The sequence below is a fragment of the Brassica napus genome, chromosome A3 (genome assembly GCF_020379485.1).
Source record: "Brassica napus cultivar Da-Ae chromosome A3, Da-Ae, whole genome shotgun sequence".
Taxonomy (NCBI): Eukaryota; Viridiplantae; Streptophyta; class Magnoliopsida; order Brassicales; family Brassicaceae; genus Brassica; species Brassica napus.
In genome coordinates this window covers 37532164-37552210 of record NC_063436.1, presented here as the reverse complement: position 1 = coordinate 37552210, position 20047 = coordinate 37532164, and the positions used below count along the sequence as shown (strand labels likewise).

Sequence of the window (20047 nt, the reverse complement as noted above, 5' to 3'; positions counted from 1 at the left end):
TTCGATTCCATTTGTCAAAACCTATAAAATGTAAAGCATGAGGAATGGGATTAAAATCAGTCAAACAAGTCAAAAGCTTGAGACTTTTTTGAGAAATGGGAGACAAGAACTGGTGGGATTTTGATAATCTATAATAGTAAAATAATAAGAGCATTGGTTATGAAGAAAACATCTCTTACTTACTCTTCCTCATATTTTTATAACCGTTTACAGGATCAATACAGCTTCTTACCTCAAATGTAAATGTATGTTTACATAATTATCAAGTATCCAAATCAAATAAGGAAGACTTCTAAAGTCAAGAAGAAAGATATCAATAGTTTTGTGAGCAGGTTCTTACCTCAAAGAATGTAGAATTCCCCATGACTTATCCAAAAACAAGAACAAGAAGATTTTTTCAGTTACAAGAACCAAGACGCCATGTTTTGATCTATTGATGAGTGGAAAAGAAAGTAATCTTACAGATCGTCTCGGCTCCCATGTCTGTAAAGAAGTCTTGTCTTCTGGGAAGCAGAGAAGGTGTGGTGGATGTACTGTTTCTCACATAGACTGTGGTGTAGTGGATAATTCCTAAAAAGTCAGACGAACCTTTAACTTGCTCTGACTCTCCCTCTGAGAAAACAGGTAACCTCGGTCCCAAGACTCTCTTCATTGCATCTGGATAGTCCCCAAACACCAAAGGCTTCAACATCCTGAGGATTGGTTCTGAAAGTTTATCTGATTTGAAGTATAAAGAAAAATATAGATGACGAGGCATTTGGCTCTATTTTCAGACCCAGCTGGTCTGCCATAACCTTAGGTAGGATACTGACTGATGCTCCTGTGTCACAAAGTGCATAGGGAAATTCAATACCCTTTACCAGACATGGTATTACAAACTTCCCAGGATCACTCTTCTTCTTCAATGTGATCCTTAGTTTCATCCTTTCCCTGACATGATGAAACATTCTCCTAATGTCCTCCTTAGTTTCCTTAGTCTCCTTGAAGAACATCCACAACCGGTATGTGAAATAAACTTCATCAAATTGTTTCTCCACTAGGATTCTGAGGACTCTCTTAGTGAAACCATCCATGTTCTTCTCATTAGCTTCCCTCTTAATGTTCTTAGGAGTTTTCTCCTTCCTTTTTCTTAACACTCTTCCCTCAGTTGCCTCATCAACTTGCATAGGCTCTGGTGTAGTGTCTGAAGGGTTGGTTGTAGGTTCTGGTAGGTTTGCTAAAGGTTTAGGTGGTGGTCTGAGTGCGTTGATTCAGTTACTATCAATTGATGGTAATCGCACTCGGTGGGTGAGAGGTATCAGTCGATCGATGGGAAGTGAGGGGGGTCGATCGATGTCGGTCTCTCTTTGTCGATCGATGTCTGGCTCATGCGGTTGATCGATTTTGACGTAGAGAAGGGAGGATGGGTGAGGGTGTTTTTCTGCAAATTCCTCATGAGTCATGATTCGAACTGCACTACACTCCGCAGTCGATTCAGCAGATGACGTCGATCTATGTCTAGAGTAATCCGTCGATCGATCTTCGTCTTGGTCTGTCGAGCGATATGCATCCGTTGACATCGGTCGACACCAGTGTGATCCGCTGAAACTCATGGAGCTTTCGACTTCGAAGTCTCCTTCTTCAAGCTTCTCATGCTTCACCACTTGCCTGAAATCATCATCTAGGATGGCATTCACGTGGTGTTTTGCTTTCTCAACTCCTACCTCTCTAGCCAAGGCTTCTTGCCTCTGTATAGTGTCTCCAGTCTGAGCCACTTGCATTTCAAGCTTCCTCACTTGAGTTCCTAAGGTCTCAATTCTTGTGTTCAGACTGTTGTAGGTAGAATCTATCTTTCCATTGAAGTCCACAGTGAGTTGCTGTTGTCCTTCCAGAACTCTGTCAAGTAGTGCATCAATCTTGCTTTCCTAAGTCTGTGGTGGTGGATTCTGGTAGTATAAGTTTCCATAGCCTCTGCTGTTGTTGCTGAAAGGTTTCTGGAACTGTGAACTCTGGTTACTCCTCTGACCATTACCATAGAAGTTTTTGTTTCCACACTGGTTTCCAGATCTCTGAAATCTAGTACCTCCAATGTAGTTCACATCCTCTTCTCCTTCCATTTCTACAACTACTTCTCCTTCAGCTGAATAGACATGCTTCCTAAGAAGCTCATGAACCACATCTAACTTTGCTCTAACTTCGTCCCTCTGTTCCTTTCCTAGGGATGCAACAAACTTCTTCCTCTCAAAGTTAGTGTTCTTGGTGCTGCTGCTGTTTGCTAGATTTTATATCAGTCTCATAGCCTCCACCGGATTCCTGGTGTTGAACTTTCCCTCGCTAGCTGTATCAAGAGCCATTTGATACCTCAAGGCGATACCTCTGAAGAAAGTGCTTAGCAGTTGCACTTCATTGAATCCATAGTGTAGACAGTCTCGCTGGAAGAACTTGAACCTGATCCACGCATCTTTAAAAGACTCTCCAGTCTCCTCCGCGAACGTAGCAATTTTGCTCCTCAAGTCTTCAGCGCATGCCTCATCAAAGAATTTTTGCAAGAAAGCATTCTTGATGTCGGCCCAGGATTTTAGAGATCATGTGGGTAGCTACTTAAGTCAGTGCATCGCTTCTCCAGTTAGAGTATACTTGAAGAGCATGACCAATAGGTAGTCCTCAGGGACTCCATCCATACGAATAGCAGCGATAAGATCCTCGAACCTCTCCAGATGATCCATAGGATGCTCGTGCGATAACCCAGAGTAGATAGCTGCGACACAAGTGTATAGTACTGAGGCTTCAGCTCAAAATTCTCCTTCTGAATCTCTGGAAGGCGAATAGCTGATCTGTTGGTGTAGTACTCGTCTGGACGATTGTAGTCGGCCAGTGCCTTTGGTGGAGCAGCCTCTTCTACAGGTTGAGCAGCTCCTGTAGTATCAGCATCAGGGATTACATTCCCCTGAGTGTCTAGTTTCTGACTTGTTGTATTACGCGAATGACCATCCTGGTCATACAGGTTTCCATTCTCATCCTTTTCTGAGAATAACAGTCGCAACCATGTTCCGCGACTGGGATCGATCGATGTAAGCGGTGTAGGATCAATCGATGTCGAACGAGGTATATCGGTCGACGATGAAGGTCGGGTATCGGTCGATGGGTTGGTGCGAGAATCAGTCGACGTGAAAGATGCTGCGTCGATCGATGTGATAAGTTGACCTTTACGGATTGTGCATTCCAGGTGAGCAGGATCTTCTGAGAATAGCAGGTGTTTTTCCTTGTTGCTTCTGGTACTGCTGGGCATGCACGTGAAAAGACAAGAAAATTTTTTTGTGTCAGAATGGGGGTAAAGAAAAAGAAAAGAATTAATAACACTAAATCTAATGGCGATCAAAGCTCCCCGGCAATGGCGCCAAATTTGATACCACTCAAATTACCCTAAGCAGTGAATTACTCTCTCAAATAAGAGGTTCAATTGTAGTACTTAGGGATCGAATCCACAAGGAGCTAGGGAACCTATTAAATCTAGTAATTTATTAATTCTAAGTGTTTGTTGTTTTATGGTTTTAAAGTAAATAGCAATCCTAATTGAGCAAGTCTATTGCTCGACTAACAAGATGATTTGGGGGTGTAACTTATTGGAAATGTATTAGATGCAGGGTTTCTATTCAGGTATTGGAGATTATAATCCTATAGATGCGTATCAGTTGCATGCATGATATATTAGAGCTCAACCCCTTAGACACAGTGATCAATGATGGCAATGTTTCACTGATTAACTAACTAGAACTTGGATCTCAACTGTCGTATATTGATCACAAGAAAGTGTCGATCGATGGTCCTATAGGGATATCGATCGATAAACCTTTCACAAATATCGATCGATTGTCAAAAGATAGTATTGATCGATGCTTCTAGTTAAGCCTTAGGCGTAAGTTGATAATGCTCACTAGCTTTCTAGTTCAACGGTAGCCTTTTTCCAGTTGTCTAGTATGACAGATTAAATTCAGGACTGGATGGTCAAGGATGCTTTACTCATGCAGATTCCTAGATTCAATATATTGATCCGTTAAAAATATATTGGAAAACGGATCAAAACGGGCCAGAATTGCAGAGCCATCGACATTTATCTGTAAGTTATATATTGAATGAATTGTGATTGGGAATATATTGAATGAATCTGATTTAAATAAAGATTACCTCCGTCAATATATTGAATGAATCTGATTTCTTAGAAAATAATATATCATGTGGTCGAATTTGATATGTCTCGATGGGCTATAGTCATATTGTTGTAGTATATTGTTATATTGTAATTTTGAGTAGTTATGATTTTAAAGAATAAAAAAATGTGGTTAAAGTTGTTTCCTACTGGTGTGTGTATAATAAAACTATTGTTTGTGTATAATGAGTTTAAAAAAGATGTAATTCTTAATGAATTTTATGTGTATAAAAGGTAGAGTTGATTACACATAAAGACACTTTTTGTCTTTCCTTTACATTGAGAGTTACTTTCCACTTATGAGGCACTTTCTGGTGGGGCTTAAGTGTATTTTTGACAAATTTATCTTTATGGAAAATGGAGAGTTGTGGATGACGAATTATGGATGACAAGTTGTGACGAATTGTGGATGACGAGTAACTTGTGAATATATGAATCAAAGAAATACAAAGAATATGTACGACAATTTACTTCTACTATTACAAATTTGAAATCTTTAAAAAAAAAATTGACATGTACGCAAAATATGTAGACAAATAAGAAAATTTAAAAATCAAAAATGTGGATTAGTGAAAATATGAACAAAGACCTGCGGGTCATTGGAATTGTGGACTCAGAAATGTGGATATATAAATATGGATATGAGTTCATGTGGACCTATTTTTATATAATGTGAACAAAATTTCGTGGATGATTTTTCATCTGCTAATCACCAATGTTCTTCAACTTATAATATAATAATTTATGTATAAGAGATGTGAGATCACATCGTCTTGATGAGTTTGAACAGAGAACGACAAAGCTTGAAATCCCAAGCTCGGCACAGTGAAGAAGAAGAATTGTGGCAGATTGGAGTGGTGAGCACGAGTTTCAGAGGACCGCCGTCGTCACCACCACAATCTCGCTCGGTTATAATAAATAAATATAAAAATCTCGCTCGGTCGCTACGTAGCAATCTCACTTTTACACCCCAAAAAGCATCACACGACCAAAAGACAAAACCTTCTCATACCATATTGTGAGCCCTACTTCCACTTCCTCCGCCGTAAGACGCCGCTCCAATGGAGGTCAAACAGTGCTCAACATCATCATTTTTCATCACTTGGTTATCACAGAACTTATCAACTATTCTCTTGGTCTGTCTCGCTACTAGATTCTCCCAAGCCTCGTCTGCTTCTTCCTCGGTACGTTTCAAGAACACTTCTGTTGCGTCCACGCGGTGCATAGACAACTTCCACTTCTTGCTCAGACGTTGAATCTTAAGTAACTGTCGACAAGCTAGAATCTCTGTGTTCTCCTTAATCTTTTTAACCGCTGCGTCAAGCATCTTTCTCTGTGTACCACGGTCCACTAGAGATTCGTAGCATAAGTACTCGTGAAGCTCGGGGACACCGATAGCTCGTCGTATCCCGACAGAATAATCAGCTTTCGGATCGTGTAATTCTCTTACTTCCTCGAGTAATCCTGCTTCCATCATACGATCGACACGTTTTGAGACGAATGAGTTAAGAACCGGTAAGGAAACGTCGACCCAAATAAAACAGCATTGGTACTTGTTTAACAAGAATCCAGACGAATGATTCGCAAGTGCTTCGATGTATGAGTTTGATCCACCGGCTACGATAGGAAGCTTGTTGTTAGCCGAGAGTGTTGAGATTTCTTGTGACGCAAGGCGGCAGAAGTCGGTGGCCGTTAGGTTGCCAGCTTCGGAGTCAAACACTCCGAGCAAGTGGTGAGGCACGCCTCGGCATTCTTGAGGTGTTACTTTATTTGTAAAATCACCACTTGCACGAGTACGACTTCCACCCCATCGCAAAAGCGGAATTTCGTCTGGATTCACTTTTCTACCATAAAGCTCTCCGAACACTGTGACAGATTCATACGCCCAAACCAATAACACGTCCTTGAAGCCGCTAAGGGTGTACGACCCTCCTTGTGGATGCAAAAACTTGATAGAATCAACAAGAAATTCATAGGCAGTCCGACCCCAAGGATAAGTCATCAGGGCGTCATCATCGAATACTCTTTTTGCACTTTCAAAGGGTATTCTACAATTATGATGCAAGCCATAAAGTCCAATGGCTTGAAGAAACAACAGCCCATACCATTTCCGCTGATCAGCACTCCAGAATGGACACTCCGTTAAAGCTTCTATAAGTTCATCAAACTTGGGTCCGTACCCAAGCGGCACTTTCAACAACTCCCACAACGTTTTGTAATTCTCTTGATCAGGTTCAAAACTTTCTTCTGGCAGTGGATTTGTGTTTAAACCCGTGATCTCACCAAGTTCTATTAAGCTAAACCTGAGAGGTTGATCAACAACGAGAGACCAAATCTCCTTCTTATAGACTCGCAGCTGTCTACAAAGTAGATAATGTACGGTCTTACCAGACCACACCAATTTGCTCTCAGCCAGTTTAGCAATCAATCCAACAGGATACGTCTTCAGATTATCCCACACATCTATTCCAATTGCTTGTCTAAGTCGAGGGATCTCAGAAAAATGGCTATTCGTATTAATGCTTTTGTTTTCAAAAATAGAAGCCCCTTCAAGGTAAAGTCTTTGAGGGTAATCACTTGCTAGATCTTCGGAAACATCCATCTGATCAAAAAAGACATATATAACTTATCAATGATAAATCAGAAGAAAGACATAAAATAAACAAGCCACAAAACATAACTCAGCCATCATTACATAAATAAATCAGTCACAAAGAATACTAAATCAGTCACAATTACCTTCTATAAATCAGTCGTTAAGGATCCTAAATCAGTCGTTAAGGATCCTAAATCAGTCGTAACGAATACTAACTCAAACTCAGACAAAACATATATCTAACTCACAGCATTAATTATACTCACTCAAATACTCGATAAAATCAAAGCAAAGCCTCGAAATATACCAGAGAATACGATTACGGAGATTTGAGGAGACAACCAATCTGAAGAAGAAGCTTACGGACACACGATTTCAGAAAAAACGCTTACGGAGACTAGAGAAGAAGATTACGGAGATTATTTCAAAGAAACCGCTTTGCCGAGAAGAGTTGTAGTGAACACGATTTCGAAAACAGTTAGGGTTTAGTGGGAGAACAGTCTCGGAGAAGTTAATGATCGTCGTTTGATTTTCCTTCGTGTTAGGTGACGTGGTATCATTACTTCTGATGTGGATTTTCAAATTAAAATTAATCACAACTAAAAATAAAAATAAAGGACTTAAACAGTAATTTACTAGGGTTCTAAAAACACTCTAGTCATTTTCAAAAGATTTGTATTAGTATAGTCATTAGCTCACTTTTTTGTATTAGTCTTGTCATTTTCTCTATTTTTTTTAACACCAATTCTATTTATTATTTTACTTACATTTATTAAATGAAATGTTTTTATATAAAACTACATAAATTAAGAGATATATCACGAATATTTTTCAAAAAAATAAAGATCTTCAATCTATGTGGTTTTACTGACAAAATATATTTACAAACATGTTTTAATGATTTTAAACGCACATAATCTCAATCATGTAAAACGTCGCATATTAATGTGACTAATATCAAAATCAAAATCAAAATAATTATAGTTTATGAAGTTTTTTATAGTATAATAAGTACATGATTAGCAAGTAGATGCAACAACATCTACTATTACAATAAATAAACATATTAATTTTTATGATACAAAAGAGATATATAATTATTGTTTCCACATATATATAAAATAAAAGTTACATAGTGAGTTTAAAAAAGGAACTCAATGTAATTTCGGTATTGATAGATATTTTTTTTTTTCACCTGGCTAAAGGTTTTTTTTTAAAGAGAATCAAAGGCCTGTAAAATCTGTTTAAGACAGACCTCGAGATCTTAATGTTGGCTAACGTGTCTTACAAAAGAAAGTCTTGTAGCTAATTACCCGAATTTGGCAGAACTTACTTACGTGTACATAAGCAAGCAACAATCCAAAAAATGAGTTCACAAGATCAACTAGCAAACCAGAAACTTAAGTAGGAAGACAAGGGAAGTCCTAAATTACACAACAAAAGAGACATAGCAACCCTGCTCCGTTTCTGTTCTAACCGATAAACCATTATATACCTAATAGCTTCTTCTTCTTAAGATGCTTCAGCAATGACAGAGCCTATCTCACGCATAAAGTCAGTCTTGTGCAGCACCAGTTCCATTTCTTTGGCCTGCAACAACTTCCACTTCTCTTCCATCCTCTTCTTCGTCTCCACTGTCACCATGCTCCATTTCTGTTTCACAAACTGTTCACTCACACCTAAACCTGCAATAGATCCTACAAGAAACGAGTCTTCAAACCAGTCATCTGCTCTCACACCATGAGACTTGGAAGCTCCTCCTCCATTAATCAACACTTCCTTATCCTTTTCGCCACCACTAACCAAGACCTCCCTATCTTCTTCTACTTTGTCACCATTAGCAGATTCAGGAGCCACAACTTCTTCTTCTTCTTCTTTACCAAGCTTCTTCGCACTCGAATTAGATTCGAGAGCCAATCCCCAAATACACGTGGCCAATTTCAAACAGTCAATATCATGAGCTTTAGTCAAGGACTCAGCACCGTGCTTGGCTTTCCCCATATACTTCCTCTTCAAAGACCTAATCTTATCCACGAACTGGATCTTACTAGCCTCGAAGCTAATCGACTTGCTGGCGAGTTCGTAAAACCTATCCATGTCCTCGTACGGACTCTTCCCCGAATCAGCTTTGAAATCGATCATACCTTGAAGCAAAGAGACCTCATCTTCCTCGCTCCACAGCCTCTGAAACGACGACGGTTTCTTCGCCTCCTCTGCAATTCTGGCCCGTTTTGCACTGACGGAGGTCGTTTCGATCGGCCGCTTCTTCACCGCCTTGGGTTTGGTGACGGCGATCGGCTTCTCAGATTTGGATCTCTTCGCGGACGGGATGGCGACTGGATTCATGAGATGGTCAGAGGAAGAATCGTCGGAGATCTGTTCTTTTTCATCGTCTCCGGACAAGGCCTCGACTTGATCGTCGTCGGTTGAAGATGCCGTCGGTGGATCTTCCAAAGGGGTGAGCTTCTTCTTCGTCATTCGGAGATTCCGAGGAAAGCTTTAGTGTTTACGGTATTGATAGATGTATAAAAATATATAGTTGCACTGTCCCATCAAAAGATATAATATACAAATATTGATAAAAATATATAAAACTAGAAGTGAAATCTCTACTAATAAAAGGGAGCTTTTGAGGCTCCATAGGGCGTCCACATCAGCGAAAAAAATTTCTCCCGAAAGATGACACGTGGCATAAAATATAGTTTTACATTTTAATATTACTAATTTTCGAAAATTGTAAAAAATATGTAAACATACAACATAAAAAAATGGAAGCGTCCACATCAGCGGAAAAAATTTATCCCGAAAGATGACACGTGGCATAAAATATAGTTTTACATTTTAATATTAATTATTTTCGAAAATTGTAAAAAATATGTAAACATACAGCATTAAAAAATGGAAAAACTACATTAAACATATGTAAGATTACTATTTTTCACTTAAAAAAAAGACGGCTTATCTCCATAATGTAACATTACCGTTTTATAAAAAAAAACAAAAAACATTATATATAAGTTCGAAAATAATAAATATAAGTAAAACATACAACATAAAAATGGAAATACTACATTAAACATAAATATGTTTGACTTCTCTACTAATAAAAGGGAGCTTTTGAGGCTCCATAGGGCGTCCACATCAGCGGAAAAAATTTATCCCGAAAGATGACACGTGGCATAAAATATAGTTTTACATTTTAATATTAATTATTTTCGAAAATTGTAAAAAATATGTAAACATACATCATTAAAAAATGGAAAAACTACATTAAACATATGTAAGATTACTATTTTTCACTTAAAAAAAAAGACGGCTTATCTCCATAATGTAACATTACCGTTTTATAAAAAAAACAAAAACATTATATATAATTTCGAAAATAATAAATATAAGTAAAACATACAACAGCGGAAAAAATTTATCCCGAAAGATGACACGTGGCATAAAATATAGTTTTACATTTTAATATTAATTATTTTCGAAAATTGTAAAAAATATGTAAACATACAGCATTAAAAAATGGAAAAACTACATTAAACATATGTAAGATTACTATTTTTCACTTAAAAAAAAAAGACGGCTTATCTCCATAATGTAACATTACCGTTTTATAAAAAAAAACAAAAAACATTATATATAAGTTCGAAAATAATAAATATAAGTAAAACATACAACTAAAAATGGAAATACTACATTAAACATAAATATGTTTGACTTCTCTACTAATAAAAGGGAGCTTTTGAGGCTCCATAGGGCGTCCACATCAGCGGAAAAAATTTATCCCGAAAGATGACACGTGGCATAAAATATAGTTTTACATTTTAATACTAATTATTTTCGAAAATTGTAAAAAATATGTAAACATACATCATTAAAAAATGGAAAAACTACATTAAACATATGTAAGATTACTATTTTTCACTTAAAAAAAAAAGACGGCTTATCTCCATAATGTAACATTACCGTTTTATAAAAAAAAAACAAAAAACATTATATATAATTTCGAAAATAATAAATATAAGTAAAACATACAACATAAAAATGGAAATACTACATTAAACATAAATATGTTTGACTATTTGTCCAAGTTCTTCTATTAAACATTGCCGTTTTACATTAAAAATAGAAAAATACGTAAAGATTTAAACATCTATCTTAAAATATAAAATATAGACATTAACTAAATATAAAGTATAAAAAAGAGAAATACTCAATATATAAAAAATAAATAATAAGTAAATATTATAAATATATAAATATATGAATTATATATACAATAATAAGTAAATGCACAATTTTTTAAAAATGGAAAGAGTATATTAAATATTAAACATATATCTTAAAATGTAAAATATAGATATTAAGTAAATAGAAAATATAAGAAAAAGAAATACACAACTTAAAAACAATGGAAAAAGTATATTAAGATTTAAACATCTATCTTAAAATGTAAAATATAGATATTACGCAAATAGAAAGTATAAGAAAAGGAAATACACAATTTAAGAAAATAGAAAAAGTACATTAGTATTTAAACATCTATCTTAAAATGTAAATCAATCTTAAAATATAAAATTATTAGTAAATAGAAAGTATAAGAAATAAAAAATACACAATAGAAAGAAAAATAAATAATAAGTAAATATATAATATAATCTCGAAAGATGACACATGGCATTAAAATATAGTTTTACATTTTAATATTACTTATTTTCGAAAATTATAAAAAATATGTAAACATACAGCATAAAAAAATGTAAAAACTAAATTAAACATATGTAAGATTACTATTTTTCACTTAAAAAAAGACGGCTTATCTCCATAATGTAACATTACCGTTTTATAAAAAAAAACAAAAAACATTATATATAATTTTGAAAATAATAAATATATGTAAAACATACAACATAAAAATGGAAATACTACATTAAACATATGTAAGATTACCATTTTACATTTTTATTTTTAGAAAATAATATGTAAACATACAACATAAAAAATGAAAAAACTACATTAAACATATGTAAGATTACTATTTTTCACTAAAAAAAGACGGCTTATCTCCATAATGTAACATTACTATTTTGTAAAAAAAAAATTATATATAATTTCGAAAATAATAAATAATATGTAAACATACAACATAAAAAATGGAAATACTACATTAAACATATGTAAAATTACCATTTTACATTTAAAAATAACAATAATATGTAAACATACAACATAAAAAAATGGAAAAACTACATTAAACATGTGTAAGATTACCATTGTTCACTAAGAAAACGGGTTATCTTCATAATGTAACATTAGAATTTTATTAAAAAAAGAAAAAAAAACATAAATATAACTATTTGACTATTTGTCCAAGTTCTTCTATTAAACATTGCCGTTTTACATTAAAAATAGAAAAATACGTAAAGATTTAAACATCTATCTTAAAATATAAAATATATACATTAACTAAATATAAAGTATAAGAAAGAGAAATACTCAATATATAGAAAAATAAATAATAAGTAAATATTATAAATATATAAATATACGAATTATATATACAATAATAAGTAAATGCACAATTATTAAAAAATGAAAAGAGAATATTAAATATTAAACATCTATCTTAAAATGTAAAATATAAATATTAAGTAAATAGAAAGTATTAGAAAAGGAAATACACAATTTAAAAAAATGGAAAAAATACATTAGTATTTAAACATCTATCTTAAAATGTAAATCAATCTTAAAATATAAAATTATTAGTAAATAGAAAGTATAAGAAATAGAAATACACAATATAAAGAAAAATAAATAATAAGTAAATATATAATATAAGTGAATACCAAATTTAAAAAATGGGAAATTACATTAAGATTTAAAAATATATATTAAAATTTAAAATATAGATATTACGTAAATAGAAAGTATAACAAATGGAAATATACAATTTAAAAAATGGAAAACATACATTAAGATTTAAACATCTATCTAAAAATGTAAAATATAGATATTAAGTAAATTAAAAGTACAAGAAATGGAAATACATATACATGAAAATAAATAATAAGTAAATAATGTAAATATATAATATATGAATTATATATGTAATAATAAGTAAATACACTATTTTTTTAAAAATGGAAAAAGTTCATCAAGCATTAAACATCTATCTTAAAATGTAAAATATATAATATAAGTAAATACACAATTTAAAAAATGGAAAAAGTGCATTAATATTTAAATATCTATTTAAAAATATAAAATTTAGATATTACGTAAATAAAAATATAAGAAATGGAAATAAACATTTTAAAAAATGGAAAAAGTACATTAAGATTTAAGCATCTATCTTAAAATGTACTTTTATCTTTAAATGGTAGTAAATTATATAAAAATGGAAATACCACAGTAAACAAAAAAAAATGTATAATTTTACATCAAGAAAGTCCCTATAAAACTCATTATTCCATCCACATCAACCTCACACTATTAAGCAAAATTTCAAAGCACTCGAGCAAAAAATGGTTTCACTATCAACTCTTGCCGTTCCAGAAACCTTTAATGACATTGAATGTGATTTTTTTATAACAACAAACTTTTTGTTAGGTGGATTCATTGTTGGGAAACCCGCAACTTCCAAAAGCCAAACTTATTCATGGGAATTGAATTGCTTTTCATAGACTCAAAGGTATTCTTACAAATTTAAATTAATCTAATCTATAATTTTATTAGTATAGTCATTAGCTCACTTTTTTGTATTAGTCTTGTCATTTTTTCTATTTTTTTAACACCAATTCTATTTATTATTTTACTTACATTTATTAAATGAAATGTTTTTATATAAAACTACATAAATTAAGAGATATATCACGAATATTTTTCAAAAAATAAAGATCTTCAATCTATGTGGTTTTACTGACAAAATATATTTACAAACATGTTTTAATGATTTTAAACGCACATAATCTCAATCATGTAAAACGTCGCATATTAATGTGACTAATATCAAAATCAAAATCAAAATAATTATAGTTTATGAAGTTTTTTATAGTATAATAAGTACATGATTAGCAAGTAGATGCAACAACATCTACTATTACAATAAATAAACATATTAATTTTTATGATACAAAAGAGATATATAATTATTGTTTCCACATATATATAAAATAAAAGTTACATAGTGAGTTTAAAAAAGGAACTCAATGTAATTTCGGTATTGATAGATATTTTTTTTTTTCACCTGGCTAAAGGTTTTTTTTTAAAGAGAATCAAAGGCCTGTAAAATCTGTTTAAGACAGACCTCGAGATCTTAATGTTGGCTAACGTGTCTTACAAAAGAAAGTCTTGTAGCTAATTACCCGAATTTGGCAGAACTTACTTACGTGTACATAAGCAAGCAACAATCCAAAAATGAGTTCACAAGATCAACTAGCAAACCAGAAACTTAAGTAGGAAGACAAGGGAAGTCCTAAATTACACAACAAAAGAGACATAGCAACCCTGCTCCGTTTCTGTTCTAACCGATAAACCATTATATACCTAATAGCTTCTTCTTCTTAAGATGCTTCAGCAATGACAGAGCCTATCTCACGCATAAAGTCAGTCTTGTGCAGCACCAGTTCCATTTCTTTGGCCTGCAACAACTTCCACTTCTCTTCCATCCTCTTCTTCGTCTCCACTGTCACCATGCTCCATTTCTGTTTCACAAACTGTTCACTCACACCTAAACCTGCAATAGATCCTACAAGAAACGAGTCTTCAAACCAGTCATCTGCTCTCACACCATGAGACTTGGAAGCTCCTCCTCCATTAATCAACACTTCCTTATCCTTTTCGCCACCACTAACCAAGACCTCCCTATCTTCTTCTACTTTGTCACCATTAGCAGATTCAGGAGCCACAACTTCTTCTTCTTCTTCTTTACCAAGCTTCTTCGCACTCGAATTAGATTCGAGAGCCAATCCCCAAATACACGTGGCCAATTTCAAACAGTCAATATCATGAGCTTTAGTCAAGGACTCAGCACCGTGCTTGGCTTTCCCCATATACTTCCTCTTCAAAGACCTAATCTTATCCACGAACTGGATCTTACTAGCCTCGAAGCTAATCGACTTGCTGGCGAGTTCGTAAAACCTATCCATGTCCTCGTACGGACTCTTCCCCGAATCAGCTTTGAAATCGATCATACCTTGAAGCAAAGAGACCTCATCTTCCTCGCTCCACAGCCTCTGAAACGACGACGGTTTCTTCGCCTCCTCTGCAATTCTGGCCCGTTTTGCACTGACGGAGGTCGTTTCGATCGGCCGCTTCTTCACCGCCTTGGGTTTGGTGACGGCGATCGGCTTCTCAGATTTGGATCTCTTCGCGGACGGGATGGCGACTGGATTCATGAGATGGTCAGAGGAAGAATCGTCGGAGATCTGTTCTTTTTCATCGTCTCCGGACAAGGCCTCGACTTGATCGTCGTCGGTTGAAGATGCCGTCGGTGGATCTTCCAAAGGGGTGAGCTTCTTCTTCGTCATTCGGAGATTCCGAGGAAAGCTTTAGTGTTTACGGTATTGATAGATGTATAAAAATATATAGTTGCACTGTCCCATCAAAAGATATAATATACAAATATTGATAAAAATATATAAAACTAGAAGTGAAATCTCTACTAATAAAAGGGAGCTTTTGAGGCTCCATAGGGCGTCCACATCAGCGAAAAAAATTTCTCCCGAAAGATGACACGTGGCATAAAATATAGTTTTACATTTTAATATTACTAATTTTCGAAAATTGTAAAAAATATGTAAACATACAACATAAAAAAATGGAAAAACTACATTAAACATATCTCTACAAATAAAATGGAGCTTTTGAAGCTCCATAGGGCGTCCACATCAGTGAAAAAGTTTCTCCCAAAAGATGACACGTGGCATAAAATATAGTTTTACATTTTAATATTATTTACTTTCGAAATTCTTACTAATAAAAGTGACTTTTTGAGGCTCCATAGAGGGTCCACATCAGCAAAAAAAACTTCTCCCGAAAGATGACACGTGATATAAAATAATGTAAAATAAAAGAGAGCTTTTGAGGCTCCATAGGGCGTCCACATCAGCGGAAAAAATTTCTGCCGAAAGATGACACGTGGCATAAAATATAGTTTTACATTTTAATATTACTAATTTTCAAAAATTGTAAAAAATATGTAAACATACAACATAAAAAAATGGAAAAACTAAATTAAACATATCTCTACTAATAAAAGGGAGCTTTTGAGGCTCCATAGGGCGTCCACATCAGTGGAAAAAATTTCTCCCGAAAGATGACACGTGGCATAAAATATAGTTTTACATTTTAATATTACTTACTTTCGAAATCCTTACTAATAAAAGTGACCTTTTGAGGCTCCATAGAGGGTCCACATCAGCAAAAAAAACTTCTCCCGAAAGATGACACGTGATATAAAATATAGTTTTACATTTTAATATTACTAATCTCTACTAATAAAAGGGAGCTTTTGAGGCTCCATAGGGCGTCCACATCAGCGAAAAAAATTTCTCCCGAAAGATGACACGTGGCATAAAATATAGTTTTACATTTTAATATTACTAATTTTCGAAAATTGTAAAAAATATGTAAACATACAACATAAAAAAATGGAAAAACTACATTAAACATATCTCTACTAATAAAAGGGAGCTTTTGAGGCTCCATAGGGCGTCCACATCAGTGGAAAAAATTTCTCCCGAAAGATGACACGTGGCATAAAATATAGTTTTACATTTTAATATTACTTACTTTCGAAATCCTTACTAATAAAAGTGACCTTTTGAGGCTCCATAGAGGGTCCACATCAGCAAAAAAAACTTCTTCCGAAAGATGACACGTGATATAAAATATAGTTTTACATTTTAATATTACTAATTTTCGAAAATTATAAATAATATGTAAACATACAGCATAAAAAATGGAAAAACTACATTAAACATATGTAAGATTATCATTTTTCACTTGAAAAAAGACGGCTTATCTCCATAATGTAACATTACCGTCTTATAAAAAAACAAAAAACATTATATATAATTTGGAAAATAATAAATATATGTAAACATACAACATAAAAAATAGAAATACTACATTAAACATATGTACGATTACCATTTTACATTTTTATTTTTTTAAAAATAATATGTAAACATACAACATAAAAAATGGAAAAACTACATCAAACATATGTAAGATTACTATTTTTCACTAAAAAAAAGACGTCTTATCTCCATAATGTAACATTACTATTTTGTAAAAAAAACATTATATATAATTTTGAAAATAATAAATAATATGTAAACATACAACATAAAATATGAAAATACTATATTAAACATATGTAAGATTACCATTTTACACTAGAAAAAACGGCTTATCTCCATAATGTAACATTATCATTTTAAAAAAATAAAAAAACATAAATATAACTATTTGACTATTTGTCCAAGTTCTTCTATTAAATATTACCGTTTTACATTAAAATGAAAAAATACATTGAGACTTAAAATATAAAATATAAAATATAGATATTAAATAAATATAAAGTATAAGAAAGAGAAATAATAAATATATAGAAAAATAAATAATAATTAAATATTATAAATATATTAATATACGAATTATATATACAATAATAAGTAAATGCACAATTTTAAAAAAATGGAAAGAGTACATTAAATATTAAACATCTATCTTAAAATGTAAAATATAGATATTAAGAAAATAGAAAGTATAAGAAAAATAAATACACAACTTAAAAACAATGGAAAAAGTATATTAAGATTTAAACATCTATCTTAAAATATAAAATATAGATATTACGCAAATAGAAAGTTCAAAAAAAGGAAATACACAATTTGAAAAAAAATGGAAAAATTACATTAGTATTTAAACATCTATCTTAAAATGTAAATCTATCTTAAATTATAAAATTATTAGTAAATAGAAAATATAAGAAATATAAATACACAATAAAAAAATATTAAGTAAATATATAATATAAGTAAATCCCCAATTTAAAAAATGGAACATTACATTAAGATTTAAAAATATATCTTAAAATTTAAAATACAGATATTACGTAAATAGAAAGTATAACAAATGGAAATATACAATTTAAAAAAATGGAAAACATACATTAAGATTTAAACATCTATCTTAAAATGTAAAATAGAGACATTAAGTAAATAAAAAATACAAGAAATGGAAATACATAAACATGAAAATAAATAATAAGTGAATAATGTAAATATATAATATATGAATTATATATATAATAATAAGTAAATACACAATTTTAAAAAAAAATGGAAAAAGTTCATGAAGCATTAAACATCTATCTTAAAATGGAAAATATATAATATAAGTAAATACACAATTGAAAAAAATGGAAAATGTACATTAAGATTTAAATATCTATTTTAAAATATAAAATATAGATATTATGTAAATAAAAAATATAAGAAATGGAAAAAGTACATTAAGATTTAAACATCTATCTTAAATGTACATCTATCTTAAAATGGTAGTAAACTATATTAAAATAGAAATACCACATTAAACAAAAAAAATAAAAATGTGTAGTTTTACATCAAGAAAGTCTCTATAAAACTCATTATTCCATCAACATCAACCTCACACTATCAAGGAAAACTTCAAAGCACTCGAGCAAAAAAAATGGTTCCACCATCAACTCTTGCCGTCCCAAAAACCTTTAATGACCTTGAAAGAGATTTTTTATAACAACGAACTTTTTGTTAGGTGGATTCATTGTTGGAAAACCCGCAACTTCCAAAAGCCAAACTTATTCATGGGAATTGAATTGCTTTTCATAGACTCAAAGGTATTCTTACAATTTTAAATTAATCTAATCCATAATTTTATTGTTAATATTCATAGTAACTCTTTCATGATCAAACCATTACAGTTAATAACCATTCAAGCGTTTATCCCGAAACACTTCCTTTCTCGCCGAATCAGGTATTGATTCATGTTGGTTTAGTATTGTTTTGGTTTATTAACCGGTTTAGGATGGTCCTATTGTAAATATAATTTAAGTTGGTTTAGCATATATTATGCTTAAAATAACTTAAATTATATAATAGTAATATTATGCTTAAAATACAATTTTAGAGAGTTTTCAAATATAGTTTACAGAACATTATAGGTGATGAATTTAATTTATTAAATTTGTTTATTCCTTAAAACTAAATTTTTTTAAAAACATACTGAGTTATAAATATCAATGATGGATTGGTGAGTATAACATAAAGAAAAAAATATAATTATTTGATTTTCAAGATAAGAAATTCAGCTTTTATTCAGTTACTCAATATATAATTTCTTAATTTTTTTTTTTAAATATACATAATTTATATATCTATATATATATATATATATTAATCTTCCAAACTTAAACTATTATACTATATATGATAATGTTTTTAAATAAAAAGAATTTCTGATTTAAAAATAAAATAAAAACAACAAATGGTATTTTCAAATAATGGATGTAATTTACATTATACTATCATTTAATAAGTATTAGATATGTTTTGATATATCATTATTTTCTATTTCCAGAAAACAATAAATTGTTAAACATCAATATCATCTAGGTTAAGTATACGAACAACACAAATTCAAACATCACAAAAAAATATTTACATAAACATTATAATACAATGACTTAATCAGAAAATACAATTCAAAAAAACAATATTCAAAAGAATAGTTATATACTTAATATTTAAAAATCAAAGATATTTTTGCTAAAATTGTACTTACCTGGCTAAGGAGATCGACCATCTTTTTACGGATCGATCGATTGTTTAGCATATGGTCGATCCGAAAATACTCTGCAGTTTGATTAAATATCTAAAACATTTATTCCAACACTCAACAGATAATTTTGCTAAATATGATAACTAGATAGCCAACAAAATTCCAAAAAAATATTTAAATAGTAAAAAATATGTTAATTTAATGTGTTAAAATTTAAAAATAAATTTTAATTATGACATGCATCTTAACATTTATATAAATATATATCATAACCTAAATATAAATAATTTAACAACTTAAATTGAAAAAAACATAAAAATCCCGGGCGTAGCCCGGGTTAATCCCTAGTCTCTACTAATAAAAGGGAGCTTTGAGGCTCCATAGGGCGTCCAAATCAGCGGAAAAAAATTCTCCCAAAATCTGACACGTGGCATAAAATA

At 31.7% G+C, this 20047-nt stretch overlaps 3 protein-coding genes across 3 annotated transcripts; all 3 read right to left on the bottom strand.

Annotated features, from left to right (window-relative positions):
- Positions 1–3562: 3562 nt before the first annotated feature.
- LOC106356242 (adenylate isopentenyltransferase 7, mitochondrial) lies at positions 3563–6866 on the bottom strand. The gene has a single exon (XM_048777236.1). The coding sequence runs from the start codon at positions 6786–6788 to the stop codon at positions 5193–5195; it is 1596 nt and encodes a 531-aa protein (XP_048633193.1). The 5' UTR covers positions 6789–6866; the 3' UTR covers positions 3563–5192.
- Positions 6867–8010: 1144 nt separating this feature from the next.
- Positions 8011–9346, bottom strand: LOC125591799 (probable transcription factor At1g61730). The gene has a single exon (XM_048766654.1). The coding sequence runs from the start codon at positions 9258–9260 to the stop codon at positions 8295–8297; it is 966 nt and encodes a 321-aa protein (XP_048622611.1). The 5' UTR covers positions 9261–9346; the 3' UTR covers positions 8011–8294.
- Positions 9347–14199: 4853 nt separating this feature from the next.
- LOC125592499 (probable transcription factor At1g61730) lies at positions 14200–15396 on the bottom strand. The gene has a single exon (XM_048767704.1). The coding sequence runs from the start codon at positions 15308–15310 to the stop codon at positions 14345–14347; it is 966 nt and encodes a 321-aa protein (XP_048623661.1). The 5' UTR covers positions 15311–15396; the 3' UTR covers positions 14200–14344.
- Between the last annotated feature and the right edge of the window lie 4651 nt (positions 15397–20047).